Source organism: Sabethes cyaneus, chromosome 1 (genome assembly GCF_943734655.1).
Source record: "Sabethes cyaneus chromosome 1, idSabCyanKW18_F2, whole genome shotgun sequence".
Classification (NCBI taxonomy): domain Eukaryota; kingdom Metazoa; phylum Arthropoda; class Insecta; order Diptera; family Culicidae; genus Sabethes; species Sabethes cyaneus.
In genome coordinates, this window is record NC_071353.1 from 23,933,411 (window position 1) to 23,951,821 (window position 18,411).

The 18,411-nt window shown below is 41.8% G+C and overlaps 1 protein-coding gene across 1 annotated transcript in view; it reads right to left on the reverse strand.

Moving 5' to 3' along the window:
* Positions 1-3,449: 3,449 nt before the first annotated feature.
* LOC128745481 (uncharacterized) overlaps positions 3,450-18,411 on the reverse strand; it is a 200,646-nt gene continuing 185,684 nt past the window's right edge. The window contains exons 5-8 of the mRNA XM_053842555.1: positions 13,359-16,340; positions 12,961-13,151; positions 12,599-12,898; positions 3,450-4,796 (exon numbers count right to left, since the gene is read on the reverse strand). Coding sequence (XP_053698530.1) covers positions 4,643-4,796; positions 12,599-12,898; positions 12,961-13,151; positions 13,359-16,340 — 3,627 coding nt within the window. The 3' untranslated portion in view covers positions 3,450-4,642. The remainder of the gene's footprint in view (positions 4,797-12,598; positions 12,899-12,960; positions 13,152-13,358; positions 16,341-18,411) is intronic.

Consider the following 18,411-nt stretch of genomic DNA (forward strand, 5'->3'; position numbering starts at 1 on the left):
CAATATGCAGGTTGAGAATCAAGGGCCGATTCTTCAATATAAGCATCATCAACGTGCGCAGCCCTCACCTCAGAAGTAGCTATGACGACAAGGATGAATTCTACGCGCAGTTGGAAAGTGAAAACGACCGCTGCCCAAAACATGATATCAAGTTCGTCATCGGGGATTTCAATGCTCAGGTCGGCCAGGAGGAGGAATACAAACCGGGGTTTGGAAGGTTCAGTGCACACCAGCGGACCAATGAAATGGGCCTAAGACTTATCGACTTTGCCGCCTCCAAGAATATGGCCGTACGTAGTACCTTTTTCCAGCACAGAATCCATCACAAGTACACCTGGAGGTCACCAAATCAGACAGAATCACAGATCGACCACGTTTTGATCGACGGTCGGCACTTCTCAGACATCGACATCAGATCCTATCGAAGCGCTAACGTTGACCACTCCCTAGCGATGGTTACGACGCGCCCAAAACTCTCCGTTGTGAACAACATTCGATACCGACGCCAGCCTCGGTTAGATCTCGCGCGGCAAACTACGCGCATTCACTCAAAGCTGTGCTGTCGGAAGCGGACGTGCTGGACGAAGCCCCTCTCGAGGACTTTTGGAACACCATAAAAACAGCCATCAGTAGTGTAGCGGAGAGCTCCATCGGGCATGTGCCCCGGAATCAGTGGAACGATTGGTTTGACGATGAATGTTGTAGAATGATGGATGAGGAGAACGCTGCGCGGGCGGCCACGATGCGCAGTGCCACACGTCAGAACGTGTAAGACACAAACAGAAGAAGATGCAGCGAAACTTGGCTTTGTGGCGCGAGCCGAAATGTGCCGGGAAAAGAATGACAGTATTCTGACGGACGATCGTGAGGTGACCGATAGGTGGAAGCAGCACTTCAACAAACACCTGAATGGCGCCCAGGCGGAGAACCATGGCGGCGGGGAAAGCGATTTCGACGGTGCAATAAACGGGGAAGAGGTGCCAGCCCCAACGATAGGCGAAGTTATGGAGGCCATCATGCAGCTAAAGAACAACAAGTCAGCTGGGAAAGATGGCATCGGAGTGGAGCTCAATAAAATGAGACCAGAAAAGCTGGCCGTTTGTATGCACCTACTAATTGCTAGAATATGGGATACGGAACAGCTACCGGAGGAGTGGAAAGATGGGGTTATCTGCCCGATCTATAAAAAGGGCGACAAGTTGTACTGTAAGAACTATCGTGCGATTACTGTTCTCAATGCCGCCTATAAAGTGATGTCCCAAATCATTTTCCGTCGACTATCACCAGTTGCGAACAGATTTGTGGGAACTTATCAAGCCGGCTTCGTCGAAGATCGATCTACTACAGATTCCCCAGGAAGCTCATCAATCTGATTAAATTTACGATGGACGGTACACAGTGCTGTGTTCGGATTTCGGGTGGATTGACAAGTTCATTCGAATCACACAGAGGGCTTCGTCAAAGTGATGGTCTTTTACGCCTGCTGTTCAACGTGGCGGTGGCTGAACAGTACATCAGACTAAAGCGCGAGGCAAAAAAGATTGGGTTAAAGGTAAATACGTTTAAAACAAAGTACATGCTGGCCTACGGAACCGAGGCTGACCGACGCCGCTTGGGCAGTAGTATATTGAACGACGGCCATGAGTCTGAGATAGTCGACGAATTTGTCTACCTTAGCTCACTGGTAACAGCGGACAATGATACCAGCCGTGAGATTCGGAGATGTATTATCAGCGGAAGTCGTGCTTACTATGGGCTTCACAAGCAATTGCGGCCGAGCAGACTGAGTCCCCGTAAAAAGTGCACCCTGTACAAGACGCTTAGTAAACCGGTTGTTCTCTAGGGTCATGAAATATGGGCAATACTCGAGAAGGACCTGTGAGTACTCGGAGTTTTCGAACGACGAGTGCTAAGAACGATCTTCGGCGGCGTACAGGAAAACGGAGTATGGAGGCGGAGGATGAACCATGAACTCGCACAGCTCTATGGCGAACCCAGTATCCAAAAGGTGGCTAAAGCTGGATGGATACGATTGGCAGGGCATGTCGTAAGAATGTCGGACAACTACCCTGCAAAGATGGTGTTCGCCTTAAATCCAGTAGGAACAAGACGAGCAGGAGCTTTGTTCAACAGGCTTTGTCTTAGGACGGCAAGCCACCTAAGTAAGTAACTACTGAACTGCAAAATTTTAACCCAAAAAATTGGGCCAAATGGTTCACAGTCTAATCTAAATTGAGTTACTTTGAGACTTCGTTCGACCGTGGCGTAGATATCTGAAATGGAAGTTTTCCACGGGAGTTTTCTTTCACTGTCATTCATGTCACTGGCAGGTCAGCTAATTTTCCGTCAACTTTTATTTCAAAGTGCGGTAGGTGCGGTAGTCCATCATTAGGACGGGCTGTGCGCTACTTTCACCGTCTAACCGGAAGAAAATTTATGATGTTTGCGTCTTATTACTGTGACAGAATATTCTGTGCAACCTTATTCTCGTTTTGGTTTGGGGCATAGTTTAAACATTTATTTGCTGTTTAATTCCACATGTTTCTTATTAATCAATCAACACAGAGAATAATACTTACTCTTAGTAGCAGTCGAGAAATGCAATGTTCTTTTCTTCGTCTTCAAAGACAGTTGTTCTTTTTTTCTCCAGAATAAGACGATCTCTTTTGGCTTGTTTTTTTTCCGTCAAATATTGTTATCAAATTCAGCTAAAAGACGTGTATAATAGTGTTTAGATTCTAACTTTGTTTTCAGCTAGTATGTTTCAACAGCTTGGATTCATTTTCAACACGATAACTATACTGAGTGACATCATTGTTAGGCATATAGTCATACAATATTAACAGTAATACGTTGCACCACGAAGGTGTTCTATCAATTTGAAAATGAATGTAATACACTTTCAATCGACTTGAATGCAGTTTACTTACATGTACTTTCAGTTATAAACACACTACACTGATTATATTGGTTTGGATTTTCAACAATGGGGTTGCACTCTTTACCTTACAACTTTACCTAGTTTCCAATAAATACATTTTTTTTTTCTTAACAAATTAGCGCAAATGGCCTAAATAATTTAGATTTATGAGTTATGCAAAAAATTGCACTCGTGCGCTACGCGTACGCTAAGGGCTAGAACATTCAATTCTTAAATAACTCGACCTTTATATGAATCTCTCGCTAAAATGTGAACTGACCGCTCGGCTTGCTAACGGATTCGAAACTCGGTTAACCTATAAAAATCCTGCGAATAACAGAAGCCCATAAACTTTGGGTAGTTTTGAACCATTTGCTATCTAGCTTAGGGTAAGAATTTCAAATTCTAATTTTTTTTTATCGCAAACAGTTTCTGCTTGTTGTAAATGAAATTTTAGTCTGATCATAAAACTCCGAGTATTTAAATCTAAAAATATATTATTCAATATAAAAGTGTTCAAAATAGACGTTATATGTTTTAAAATATATGTTTTATGTTTTACATAAAAACTCTACCTTTTATCGTTAAGGAAAAATTTTGTTTTGTTTATTTTAAATGCAATTGAGCATAATATGAATGCAACGTCTGTATGTGCTAAATTAGCAGTAATAGGTTTGTTTATGCACTTCGAATATTGGTTTTGTCTGCCGTTCATCGATCAATAGAACTCGATTGTACGCTTATGTAATGGTTTCTCAAAATGGCCTCGTGTCTGCGTTGTGTTAAGGACAAATGGAGTCAGCCAAATTGGGCTGCACGCGGGGTTTGACATTTTAGAATTTAATTTTCTTCTATACTGTTTTTGGTTCGACATTAACTTTTATTTTGAAAAATTTTCTATTGTCTTTATTCAAGTTTTTGTTATTTGACTGTAGGTCAAAGCGTTTTCCAATACTAAGGAAAGTATATTTCAGAGAGACAGAGGAGCAGGAACAGAGTACGATGGAACGAAAATTACACGATATTAGAAAGAAGGTATGACATTGAATTACAAGCTTAGTCGGTTTTGCACGTACTTTGAATGATCGTTTTTAAGAGATATTTGCTATTTCAAGACTATCGGAAAAACATGAAACCTCTCCTAACTCCAAATGCGTCCAGGGGGTAGTAGTTTCGCCCAGAAAAGTCTTTTTTCACCAATCAACAAGAATTTGGCCACCAAGACAAAATTTCTATTGATTTTTAATTTTATATTAGGCAAAATTTTGATACTGAACGTTAAAAAATAACGCTGTGATACCTAAAAACATTAGATTTCATTCATTGGGGGAATTGGCGTTCATTTCTAGGGAGGTTTAGACTCAAGTTTTTATTACCAATAGTTATCAAATCATAGTTTTTTTTCCTCAAAGTTTAGGAAACTGAGTCGATTTTTCTTGTCGTAAACCACCCCCCTTGTTCCACCAATGTTTTCATTTCTTTTAATACACTTTTGATAGCGCAATTTATTTTGTTCGCTTTTGTGGACTAGTGACAATCGTAAAAGTTGTAGGAATTTATAAAAGATAGTGTCTTTACTGGTGCGTGACACTATTGTCACTCTGATTCAATTATCTAGGATTTTGGTTTGACTTTCTTTTTCGATGAACATCGCCAATCAGTTTGACTTCTTTCGTCGCTCTTAGCAGTTGGGTCTTAGCAAGGTTTCTACGTTTCCATTCCTTATTTGCGAGAGAGGCTTTTCGTGGAGGTTTTCTCTATGTGGATCAGGATGCTGTTGGACGTGCCGAACGTTGACACCCGTATGTCGAATTTTCCGTCCAATCCAAGCGAGTGAGTCATTAATCTTGCATTTTCGATCGTTGAATCGCACAGTCTATGTGGAGAAAAGAGCGAGAATGAAATGTAAAAATTAATCTGTTGGATATGAAAAATGGGATTCTTTCACTTTCGGAAATGACAGAAGTGAAAAGATGCCAGCAGTGGTTGGTTGGGCTGTGACGAGTGCATATCTTCTGTCAGTATGTATTGAACTTTTTACCGAGATTATCAATAGATTGTGTGTTAATGCACACCAATAAGTTATTAAATTGACTGTTGTTTGTCGACTGTCATAGTTCAGCGACGATAATAGCAATTTTATACGAAAAATTTGGATGGACGGATTTTAAAACAGTACGACGAATTTTAGAAATAAAGTCAGTTGCGTAATTTCAATAATATGCTTTATTAATCGCTTTTCAGTGATTTCAAAGTTTACGAATCGGAAGGTAAGTGTGTTTTAGTCAAATCAGCACAAGAACTTTTGGAGTATTCATTAAATTCATCCAACAAATGATGAAAATTAGAATGGCTTTACTTACTACGACGGGAATTAGAAATAAACCCTAGATAGCTAGCTAGTTGATACCATGACACTGGGCGGGTTTTAGAATCAACTCGCTAACAAGCCGCAAACTCGCCTAATGGAATTGAGGTTTAACAAACATGTGTAACGCAAAGAAATATTCCGAAATATAGCGCATTTTTCTGCACTGTAAAGGCCCAGACACAATGCATACGGATTTTATTACGTTGCGGATATTTGACAGAAACCCCATGGAAAAACTGTCAAATTGCCGCAACGTAGTAAAATCCGTATGCATTGTGTTTGGACGTTAAGGGTGACCGCGAATTCGCCTATTAGGGTGATACAAACTTTTGTTTTTTTTTAAATTTCAAAATTTTTTTTTCTCCAAAAAGTTGCAGAACATACTAGAATAAGCAACTTTGCTGAATATAGTAACCATCTATCTCTTATCGGTTGCGAAATATAATGGTGTGTCAAAAAAGAGCACTTAAAAACCGATTATGCTCAATAATTTTGCACACGATTTTTTCATTATGCTCATTAAATATGCATCTTAGTGAAAAACAGTCTTCACAGAAAATGTGTATTTTAGCATACTAAATAACTTTGTGGAACATTTAAATGCAATAAATAAATAGTGTGCAAAGTTATTGAGCATAATTGATTTTTAAGTGCTCTTTTTTAACACATCACTATATTTCACAACGGGTGAGAGATAGATAGTTACTATGTTCAGAAAAGTTGCTTATTTTAGTATGTTCTGTAACTTTTTGGAGAAAATTTGTTGTTTTTGAACAAAAGTTTGTATCACCCTAATAGGTGAATTCACGGTCACTCTAAGATTGCAGAAAGATGCACTATATTTTATTATTAAACTTCTCCAAAAACACTATGCCTCAAAAACTACGCATTTGTACGTTATAGCAAACTATTGTAATAACTTGTTAAATACAGTAACTCTCTATCTCTTTCCCTTAACGAGCGATAAAAAAATTTATCCAAAAATAACGCATTTTTCAATTGATTTTCTCTCAGATTCTTTTGGAGATCTCTTCGCATAATTTGGAACAAATTATGTCACATAAACTTTTTTCTTATGTCGTTCTCAACTTATTGCAAATGTAAAGTCTAAATAATACGTATTAGGATAACTCTGCGCGAAGTATCCGAGATGTTTCGATCTTCACGGATTTGAACCAAATATTGTCAGGTTTTTCATTTCAAGTCAGAACGTAATAATCATGTCGCTAAAAAATTGTCTAATCTAAAACATACTCGATGCAGTAACGCACCGCTCCTGTGAAGTCACGTTTTGGGAACCTCATACACTTTATAATCAAAAATTACAGAACGTATTGACAGAAGTCTTTGGTTAAATAACCTAAAGAGTTATTTTCGAACGTCGTTGTAGAATTTCATGTATGAGAGAACCAATTTTTTTAGTCAATGCTACAACTATGGCATGTACTTTATGGAGAATCTTTCGTTTATTCAAACTTTTATTTTGTTGCTAGATGCTTGGAACTGAAATCTAAAATGGAATTTTAACACTAATATTCTCGGTTTATGTTTTGTTTACAAAGTTACATAATAACAAAGTCATAGTACAAAGTCACATAGTTACTGAGAAATAGTTTCTTTTATGCATCATTTGAATAATTAAGTTCGTAGTTGTTTTTAATCTTTTCTGTGGTCGGGTCCTGCCAAAATGAGCAGAAAAGTCTATAGACACGAAAGCTGAAATATACGCGTAAGGCTCATTGCAAAAAAAAACTTTACGGCCTTATTTTCTTATGTATTTGATGGCACATTGTACAACATTCTTAAAAAGGTGCAACACGGATTAAAGGGGCGTAATACCTTTTGCACCATATTTTTTGCCTCATTTCAAATATTTTTTTGTCGATACCGCGCTAGACGATTCGATTCGACATTGAAGTTTTTATTCGCTGTGCAATCGTTCCAGACATGCGCAGTACAAATAGCTAAAACTTTGTCAATTTTCGAAATTCATTCAAACGACTTCAACCACATATGCTTTCAAGGCCAAAATATCCGAGGTTAAATATTTTATAGGCTCAGTTTCAAACCAACAAATTACAAAGTTTTTTACAGATTTCTTATCGAATTTTATGATAGACTTTACATATAAATACTAATTTACATGTCAGGTAATGTTTCGTCACTAAATGTAGACTTTTTCATGCGTTTTGGAGACAAAAATTTTTTCGCCATTTTTTCAACTTTTTTTCCGCCATTTGTCACAAATTTGCACTGTTGAAAATACAGATGAAATGACAAAAACTGACAAATTATATCACACACACATCAGATTGATGTCTTATCTCTCTTGTAGTGATATATTAACAATGCTAACTGTTGAAATTCAGCAGTAAACAGGTTTTGAAGACGAGGTATGATATATCATACGCTGGGTCATAATGGGTTAATCTTTCGAATTAATTGATAAAAAAAATTCGATTTTTTGGTATTGAAAAAGTACTATGCCCCCTTGAACGGATTCGATTTCTTCTTCTTGATCACGGTTTTGGACCGAACACCGAACGCTTTTTATCTATTTATAGCCAGCTTGAATCAAAAACTGACAACTCCGAATAAGCTATCGGCCAAATCATATAAGCCTTTAATCTTCTTTCCTTCAAGAGTAGTTCTGGTATAGGGGATAAGACGGCTGCATTCTATGCGATATGTCGTGAGTTCAGTCCCGGCTGAATGATGAGCAATTTTTGAAAATGTATCAAAGTTTTTTTCTGTGCTATTTGTGAATGTGGTCGAAAGTAGTTGTCTATTTTTGACAATTTCGTCGAAATAAAATGTCGATATAGCAGATAAAGCCAAAGAAGTTTTTGCTATATTTTAACAAAATTATAACAAAACCTGTTAGATATATTACAACAAATTTTGATATAATTTTGTTCTAAACATAACAAATTTTGTTACATTTTTGCTACGGCTGCATATAAGTTCTGATAGAATTTTTGATATTTTAACTACTAACGAGACCAAAATTATAACAAATCATGTTAGAAAAACCGTCGTAACAGAATATCATGATTTGTTATAATTTTGTTACGTTTGCCTGATCGGGAAGAGATAGATAGTTACTATATTCAGCAAAGTTGCTTATTTTAGTATGTTCTGCAACATTAGGCGGACATTAGGTCCGCTTTTTGACTCAGGACTACGTCTTTGATTTCTATTCTATCTATATGGGGGCGCACTTCAAAAAACCGAAAAGGGAACATGTAACGAAAAGTGGTTATAGTTTGCACGCTTATAACTCACTCATCCGTCAATAGATTCTAGAGATATTGGTATCAATCGATTGGAAATTTTCCAAAAAAACCCATTACAACACAGTAGATTGCATGTTTCCCTAACAGACGTTTAATAAAATTGAGAAAATATTAGACGAATATTCATTATTTCATTATTTTCATTTTTTTACCTTCCACGTCAATGCTTCCCTAGCACGGATGACAGAAATATATACGAGATAAGCTATGGGTTAAGCTTCCTTATTTAATTTACGCCCTTTAGAATCCGATCGAAAATTGTTGAGCTTTAGCTGTTGCTGCTTCCCCGGATAAGGCAACGAAGACATCCAAATTACTCTAGCGAGACGCCAACAAACCGAAGTATCCATCGACTCATCCGCCAGCGAACGATGGTTTTGGCTGCTATACCTTTTGCTGCGCATCGTCATTCGGTCAGCGGCTTTCGTTGGCGACACATCGGCATGCAGCTAGCTTGCGACACATCGGTAAACAGCTAGCTTGCGCACATGGGGACGGCAGCTTTCGAGTCACATCCGTTACATAATTTTAAAGGTTGTATTTGAAACATTGCTTGCTTTACGGTGCGCATCGTCAGTCGGTCAGCGGCTTTCGATGGCGACACATCGGCAAGCAGCTAGCTTGCGACACATAACATCATCATAACATAACATCGTACACATACAAGTCTATCTTGATTACAGATCCTACCAGTAGCGTTTGTCCGGTAAATAGTATTCCCACCATTAATCCACACACCAATAACCTATCTGATTAACAATCTGCGATTAACAAACGGACCTTTTCAGGTCTATCATTTAAATTAGCTGAAGAGTTGAAATTATGAATTTCTCACATGTAAGAACACAATCCTTTAATGCACAATATGGGCATCTATATATTAAACTCGTACAAAAATCAAGCAGCAGAGTTTTTTGCGACAGCCGGAAGTGCTCTTTCGCGATGTCATCAATCAACGACATCGTTCAATTTTTACAGCCGTTTCTCCAGCAACTGCGCGGATCTGCCCGCAAGCAGCAGAGTTTTCCGCACTTGCCGGAAGCCCTTTTCCGCGATGCACGCGGTGTCATCAACCATTAGCGCCTTTGTTGCATAAAATCTAGAAGGCATTTTCAATTCACTAGTCGAAGCCATTTTGGATTCACTAGATGGTATTACTAAGGAGTTCCAGTTTGGTCCTGAGAACCAGTGTACCTTACGAGGCCATTTTCTGCAAGCTGTGTGACTGCACCGTGTTCAGTACATTCGACTTGCCTGACGCGTTTCTGCACATTGAAGTCGATGAAATTTTTTGCACCATGATCACCATTAATACTCACCGGGGCCTGTAACAATACAATAGGTTGCCACCCGGAGTAGAGGCTGCAACAGGGGGATTCAAACAAACTACAAAGTCCGATACAGTTTTTCGAAAGGTTTACAGCTTCGTTCAAGACGGCTGGCTAACATCCAAACTCGACACGCAAGACAGCGTGCTGCTGCGACGATTCTACGATCGTCAACAAGGACTATTCATCGTCCAGGATTGCATTATGTTCGGGGATAGGCTCGTGATTCCGCCATCTACCGGAAAAGGTACTTGACTCAACTGCACAAGAGCCATCCGGAAATGCAACATACCACCACGGGACCCTTCCATCCACAATCTAACGGCCAGGGCGAAAGAATTGTGAGAAAGAATTGAAAGAACGAGTAGTCCGCAGAATTCTGGAGGGAGAACGAAAGATCAGGCTAGCACTGGACATTTTTATACTCTCGTATCGGACTACATCCAATCCGAGCGTTCCAGATGGGAAACTGCCGGCTGAAGCAATGTACGGTAGACCATTGCGAACATCCATGGATCTTCTGCGAGCAACTCAGCAACAGGTTCAAGACACCGCAGGTCAAGCTCGAACCAACCAACAGAGAAAGTTCGCACCGAAGGCAGCTGTGTACGCCAAAGTCTACGCACACAACAAGTGGACTTGGGCGCCTGGAAATGTGGCAGAGAAAGTCGGCAAAGTCATGTACAACATCTGTTGAACAGCAAGAGGATGATTCGGTCCCACATAAACCAGCTTCTGGTCCGAATTCCGTCAGAACCAGACATTGAGCAGACAAAACAGTCATCGAAGCAGTTACCAATGAACATTCTGCTAAATGAGTGGAAGCTATCACACCTTTCATCACCTGTGTTGGCACTTACGTCGCAACCACCCGAATCACCAAGGTCACTAGTAGGTCAGCCCTTGGCCTTAACAGCATCCAGTAGTCAAAGCTTAACATCATCATCTACATCTACAGAATCTCTAATCCACTCATCTCTTGTGGTCCAGCTACCTAGACGCTCTTCTTGTAACCGAAGATCGCTCCAATGGTTCCAGGCGTACCGCAGGTATTAAGGAGGGAGATGTTGGGAACACTGGCAACCCTAACCCAGAAGTTACCACATCGTCGACAGGTAACTGTCATTCGGATCTATGTCACTTGTGTCATTGCTCAAGTTGTCAAGAGTATTCATGAAGCGGTCGTGTCAGTCGGACCGTTTGTTCTCTTTCGATTCCCGACAATGAGCGAGCACCACGTTTTAACCTTTCGTTACTCGCGCCAACTTCGAACTTATGGGCATGCTAAAATCTAACAGAATTAACTCGAGTACTAATGCCACTTGGTGAAAAACTTATGAAATTTGTTCCACCGTTTGAAAGATCTTGGTCTGCGGATCAACTTTGCTGAAAACATTAATTTTCTTCATTGCTGGAATCCCGATATATACCGAGATGAAGTTAACGGTTCACAGGCGTTGTACAAAATACAACAGTGCGAGTAACGGAGGGTTAACGTGTTGTGTTAATAAAGTATTTTTATAGTTGTGTTGTGTTAATAAAGTATTTTTATAGTCCGTAACGTAGTGAATCGTATATTTTGATAGGAAGAATCTCCAGAGAAAACGTTCATCTCCCATGAATAGTGACTTGACGGCGACGAATTGGAAGTGGTTAATGAGTTCATATATTTGGGATCTCTGGTCATCGCCGATAACAATACGAGTAAGAAGGCTCAACGACGCATTCAGCCTAGAAACCAAGCCTACTGTTCCCTCCGCAAGATGCTTCGATGAAGAAGCATACGTTGCCACACAAAGCTGACTTGGTACAAAACGCTAATCAGACCGGTAGTCTTCTACAGACTTAAGACAGCAACTTTGTTTACGGAAGACATACGTGCACGTGCCGTATTTGAACGAAAGGTGTTGCAGACTGATTTTGGCAGATTCAGACGGAAAGCGGAGAGTGGCGTAGGCCTATGAACCACGACAGGCCCACTTGGAGAGGTTCCCGTCGTACACTTGGCAAAAGTTAGGAGATTATGGTGGGTCGTCCACGTCGCAAGCATGCCGGATGACTGTGTAGTAAAATCGGTTTCTTCAAGAGCCCCTTCGGAACTAGGAATAGAGGGGCCCAACATGTTAGATGGCTCGACCAGGTTGATGCCGGCTCGCGTGTGTTGAGACGCCCAACGAATTGGCGTTGGGCCGCCCAAAACCGAGTACCTTGGAGAGCAATTCTTGATACGGCAAGATCCACCTCAGCTCTCTGGTGGTAGAAGTAAGTAAGTTCGATGAAATCACACCGAATCCTCGCGTAGATTCCGTTAACAGATCTCATCGTCCATTAGGAGGAATCCTGATCTATTCCCCCTTCTACTAACAATAATACCTTTCCTGAAATGCTTGTGAAGATGCAGAGGTCTTTAGTAATCCCTGAACTTTCGTAGCAACAAGTATTGAACTAACATTCCTTCCCATTCCCCCCGGACCCGCATTTGGACGTTGCCGACGTCGGTATTGTTGTTCAACTGGCATATGTCAGACGGAAAGTTTTCCGTCGGCAGATAGCATTGTTGTTAGAGTTTCGCAACTTTTGGCAGAATTGTCAGTCTTCTTGATAGATTTTTTTGACATTAGTTAACATTCTATCGAACTGACTCTTTATTGTGAGATTTGGTGAGATTTAGAACCTAACTCACCTGATGTCAATCTCCATTCCTCGTATATCGGCACAATAGCTGCCGATGGCCGTGATCTGCTCCTCGCTCAGTCCGGTAACGGTAAGTCCCATCCAGCGTAGCAACGGAAGTGAGCCAAGCATCGCGTGCATAAACAGCGATTCTATTCGCAGTTTTTTCGGCCGATCTAGCACGAGGATACCATCCAGTTTGATATGACTTATCGGGCTCAGTCGGAACAGCTTCGCGACACTCTTGAGCGTACGTTGAGCGTCATCCAGATGAATGATCCAGTTGCAAATTTTCAAAGTGTTTAGTGAGCTGTTTGGAAAGAATTACTTAATTAACTGATTTTTAAACCGAGACCTAAGCAGACCACGCACCTGAAGTTTGAATTGAGAGTAGAGAAGAAATTAGTTATATCTTTATCGGAGAGAATCAGCGGTGTTGAAGAATTGCTGCCTAGACCACTGCGTGCTGGACCGGACAGATCGAGCTCTCTGAGGTTCACGAATCCGATTAGGTACGGTAATACATGGGGTCCTTTCATTGAAACATGATCGGCAAAAATGATCTGAAAATCCACGAACTGTTAGTTGCGGAAATTGAAACAATATAGTTTCAACAGGGACAAACAGACACTCACTGTACCATTTAGTGTTATTTGGGAATGTCTCCGTATTAGCCAAAGTGTTGCTTTTTAACGAAAGGAGACGAAGGCCACTTATAAAACACTTGATTGACAAAGAGTGGTGTCTGTTTGTCTGTGGTTTCAACTTACCTGAGCATTTCCCATTTTGAGATTCACCACCGAGCGGCACTCGTACGCGGATGTCGTCATGATGAGGTCACTCTTGAACATCGGTACATTCAATCGACAGTTGTTGAGACCCAGCTCACGAATCGAAGTGAGTGATAGAAAGCCGCGTACGGAGGCCAATGTGGCAACGTTTTCTATCCTGAAACTCCAGCCATCTAAACTAAGCAGTCTTAGTGTAATGCAACTACCCAAGGCACGTGCAGACATTCCTACGGCGGCATCCTCCAGTGCGATTCTGGGGGATCCCAGGCTTAACATTTGTAAACTAGGAGACTCGCTAGCGCCTAGGACCGTTGGCAGGATTTCGCTCAGTCGAGAAGCGCCCTCCAGTTTAATCGAGTGAAGTGTGGTGGAAACCCGAACGGTTTCCCCTAGACACATGGAGTCCTCAAGAGATAGTTGCGCTTTGCTAAGATCAAGTCCATGGAGGCGAGAGAACGAGTCGCGTGCCGCAAGTAGTAATTCGTGAAGTGTTCCAGAATTATGGGGACCTCCATCGCAAGCTGGTGTTGGATACCAAGTTCGAGAGATTACGGAATCCGTACTGCGTTTATCTGGCGGACCTTCCATCGGTTGACGGGGCAGTGTAGCCGAGCGACCCATGTTGGAAGTGGAATTGAGGACACCACGGGGCAGTGATGAGAATATTCCGGGAGGATACGATCGTGGTGATGGGGCTCCTGTTAATGAGGATTGCTTGATAAGACCAGAATTTCCGGAGCTGCTACCGGAACCTGATCCCATGCTGACACCACTGGAGGACGGTGGATCGTCTCGTGCTCCCCAGCTTGATGCCAATGCTAAATATGAAAGAGGACGTGCCATGAGCAAACTAGCGAGTGCACCAACAGCTCCTCGTTCGCAGCGAAGATGGGGAAATGATAAGCGGGTGACGTGCGGGCATTTCTCCAACATGGAGCAGATCTGAACTAACTGCGACGTACAAAGTCCGAGATCCAATATAAGATTACTAAGCTTCGGTTGGCGGGGGATGGACCTGCACAGACCGGTCACTACTGATTGCAGTTTCAGAATTGGTGGGTCTTCTTCCAGCAAGGTAAGTATCAGTTCAAAGCTTTCCAATCTAGGTTTCAGTACAGCTTTCGATATGCAAGTAGCCAGAAAATTAATATCGGAATCACGAACATCATTCTCGATCAGTGAAGTGATCCGAAGCGTCGTGACACTTTCATTTTTTGATAGCGCATCTAGGAATATGTCCATCACGTTTCGCGATTCCAGAAGCATGTTCTTTTCAATCTGATACACCAACTCTAGGTTTTTAAGCGTACAGGTTGGGCTTTTGACGGCTAGTCCCCAACCTTGCAATTCTGAGGGAGATGATTTGATTTGCACCCAGATTGGTTTAGCTTCCAGTGGAGGAATTGGTGGTGACTTTGAGATTCCTAAAATTTCGCAGAGCGCAGTGAGATTAGCTTCCGTCTCACCACCGGCCAGTGCCAGAGAGAATATCGTTTGCGGGCTTAACCAAAGCGGCGTAAGCTTCGATAGAAGCAGGTGAGCTCGGGGTCCTAATAGGGACATCGCATATGTTAATACTTTAAGGATTTCAGGTTCAACCTCATCGCCAATGGCGAGACCTGCAACTTCTGCTGCGAGAAGCCCAGGTCGGCTAGCGAGCGAGACCAGATAGTTGGCAGCTAAGAACTCAGCAATTCCCGGACAGATTGTTGTATATTGGAAATCAGACTTCTTCTTGGCAGTTCTACCGAATACTGGAGCCCTATCTAAACATCCTATTATATTTGTCTCAGGCGATGAGCAGTACATTTTCAATTCAGTCGAACTGACTGTCGAACGCTTGGTTTTCAAACAAAATAACGCTAGTCTTCCAAGTTCCGTCACCTGTGTATGTGAAGAGTTGGCCGCTACACAGTTGAACACAGATGCTACAACGTCGACTTCATCGGTCAGCAAATCACCTCCGTTGGAATTGTAGATAGCCGCGATGGATAGGCAACCCAGCGAAGTCCTTGCGATGTTCCTTAGATGTCGACAGTTCTGCACGCAGTCAATAAGACGGGTGGGGGCACCCCACTGTCCACCGCCAAGCAGGGAAACCGACCGACCCCAGGCAATTCCTTCGAAGGTTACGTGACGTTGCATGAGAGGCAGCAGCTCAGCACACGAAGAGGTTACACTAATTAAAACGACTCTTGCTTCTGGGAACAATCTGCCTTCCAGAAGGTCGGTGACATCCTTCTGCACCGTTTTGTTTTTCCGAGATTTATTCTGAACATCGTAACCATCCAGTACAATGAGAAGCTTACTTTTGAGCGATTCAAGTGAATTCCAGGCAGCGCTAAAACCACCAAAACCGGACGCGAAAGGACTTGGCGAACCACGAGGTAGCAGTTCCTTGCCTATGTAATGCGCTAATGATCCTTTCAGTTCGTTTAGTGGTATAAAAAGTGCTAATGCTACAGGTTGACCTCGTGGAGGCCATGGTGCATCTCGACTCCAGGCGTACAATAACCGGAGTGCCAGTGCACTACGCGTAACCCACGGAGGACACTCGATGAGCACCCGGCGTGGCGCTTCCAGGAATGGTCCATCCTTCGTTTGAACGGCTGCAAGAACCTGATCGACCGCGATGCATTCGTTCAGACCGTGCGAATGGATGTGCAGTCTTAGTTCGGGTTCGAGTCTCGCCGGACAAAGAACACCGGGAGCCACCGGTTGAACCCAGGTCGGCAGGACGGGTTCCTTCAGAGCCAGCTCGGTGTACAAGGTTTTCAGATAACGAGCCAGCCGAGCCTGTGGGTCTCGTCGGGTGTCCGACGTTAGACATGCTGGCGGTCCTGGTGGAGATGGACATTCAAGAGATACGTACGAACCGGATAGTTCGTATTCGGCCCGGTAGGAGGTTGGCGTAGTAATCCGGTGCTGCTGCTGATGGTGGCTGGATTTTGTTGGGTAACACTGCAAGGAGAGGAGAAAAAGGAATTAAATTACTATTAGATAGTTACATTAGTTTAAAACATAGAATAAAAAAAACAGAGGATTTCCAGGACGAAGAACGGAACGGAACTTTCTTGTCCGAACCTGGACCTATTGAAAACATTGTTGATGGCCTGTCGCTTGTAACCAGCGTAGAAAGTTTTGATGCATTTCTAACGACCCGACAGCCACCCGTTTACTTTTGGTTGAAAGTTTTTCAATTTTGAATGAACTTTGATGTAAGTTCGACATTCTTTTCCGCAATGAACAGCTTTGGTGATGTGTTGGTGCTTTCGGAACTGCATAGATTATGCGCACGGCGTGTGAGAAGTTTTTCCTTTTTTGCTTTCGGGCTAATGGAGGACTTTAAAATCGAAAAAAAAAACAGCAGATCCAAGGCAATGAAACAGAGTTTGGGATAAAATAATTGCCAATGAATCAATGAATAGTAAAGCCACCGGAAGGCTTGCAGAGTAAGTTTTTTCCAGTTTTAGTTTGATTTATTACTTCAAAAAAAGTCCTCTGGTTAGAAACTTTCAACCACGCTTGACTCAAGACTCAAATGTGTGCTGCTGAGAGTTGCTTTGCAGAGCCCTTCGGCTTAATCGGATGCTCTATTCATGTATCGCTTGCTTCCTGACACCGGAAATTTAAATATGTGTTTTAAATTCCGTTCGCCTTCACGGAGTATTACTAGTTTCATACAAGTTACCATTTTATTAGATACCCGTGAGAGGTTAGCGTAATGGAAGCGAGGAAAATATGCAAATGTTTATAACGCCCCAGGCGTTCAATTCCAGCGGCATACCGTACGACAGTTCAGCAGTCGCTTCCTGGACTTGGGGGATAATTGCATCTATTTTCGTATCCCCGACACGGATCTTCCAATTCTATACATACAGCACAGGAGTGAAATTTTATTAGAAATACCAACTTTCATAATAAATGTGATTCCCACTTCTTTTCACCATCACCGGTAAATGTTATTCACCGGCATTTTGGTATTGCAGAAGTTAGTCAAAAAATAAAAAAAGAGCAGAATGTCAGTGAGCATTCTATTATAAAAGTCTGATCTTTAGCTTCCATCGGTTTCAGTCTGCAGCTTCCGGTGAGCTGTGTAGTGCTTACATGTTGCGTTGATTCAGCAAAAAGATAATATTGACTTTTCTTTGTTTTCTGTGTGCCCTGCCTGGAAATTGATTTTCTCTTAAAACATTAAAGTACAAACGTTTTGGTAGAGAAGTATAAAGAGCACAACTGAACCGCACTAAAACTGTACGTTCCCTCCGAACCTGCTTGCAATTTGGCGAAGTATTTTTAAATCTGTTTTTGCGTAACAGGATGAAAGCCCCCCAAGCTAGCGATGCTTTGTGCGATCCGGCGCATTTATAACTCTTACTGTATATGGAAGAACACGGAAAAGCTGAACCACTCTCTGTCGTCGACAACAGAAGCCGTGATGCTAGCGAGCGGTGGGAAAGCTTTATCATAATCAGTACCGGATAAGCGAAGAGCCGGATAAGGATCTGCAGTTTAACTGCGATTGTTCCGGTATGCGAAAAGATGGAAAACGAAGACTCGGCACAATGGTTCGGGTCTTTTGATGCGTTGAATTCGTGCCTTGAAGTACATTCCTGGACTCAGTGGCTGCCGGTTTGTCGGTTGGAACAATACGTGGATTGTTTGTACAAAAGATCAAGCAGAATCGAAAATGTTTGCCATGCAGTCGGTGAAAAATTGGCACGTATATGGCAAGGTATTGAGAGGAAAATAGGTTTTTATTTTATGGAAGTCCATTATTGCACTTTTTTTATGCTAGTATATATGAATCACATAACGGAAACCGGATGCGACTCTGATGCAACTATTCTTATTCAAATAAGAATATAATGTATTCAAGAATATGTGATTGCTGAATAAATGAATGAATAAATAAATAAATAAATAAATATTCATACGTACTGTGATGGACCAGACAACAGCAAAGCGAAATGTTGTTAATAAATTGATGTTATTTATGCAAAGCTAAAAATCTAACCATTCAAACGAATTG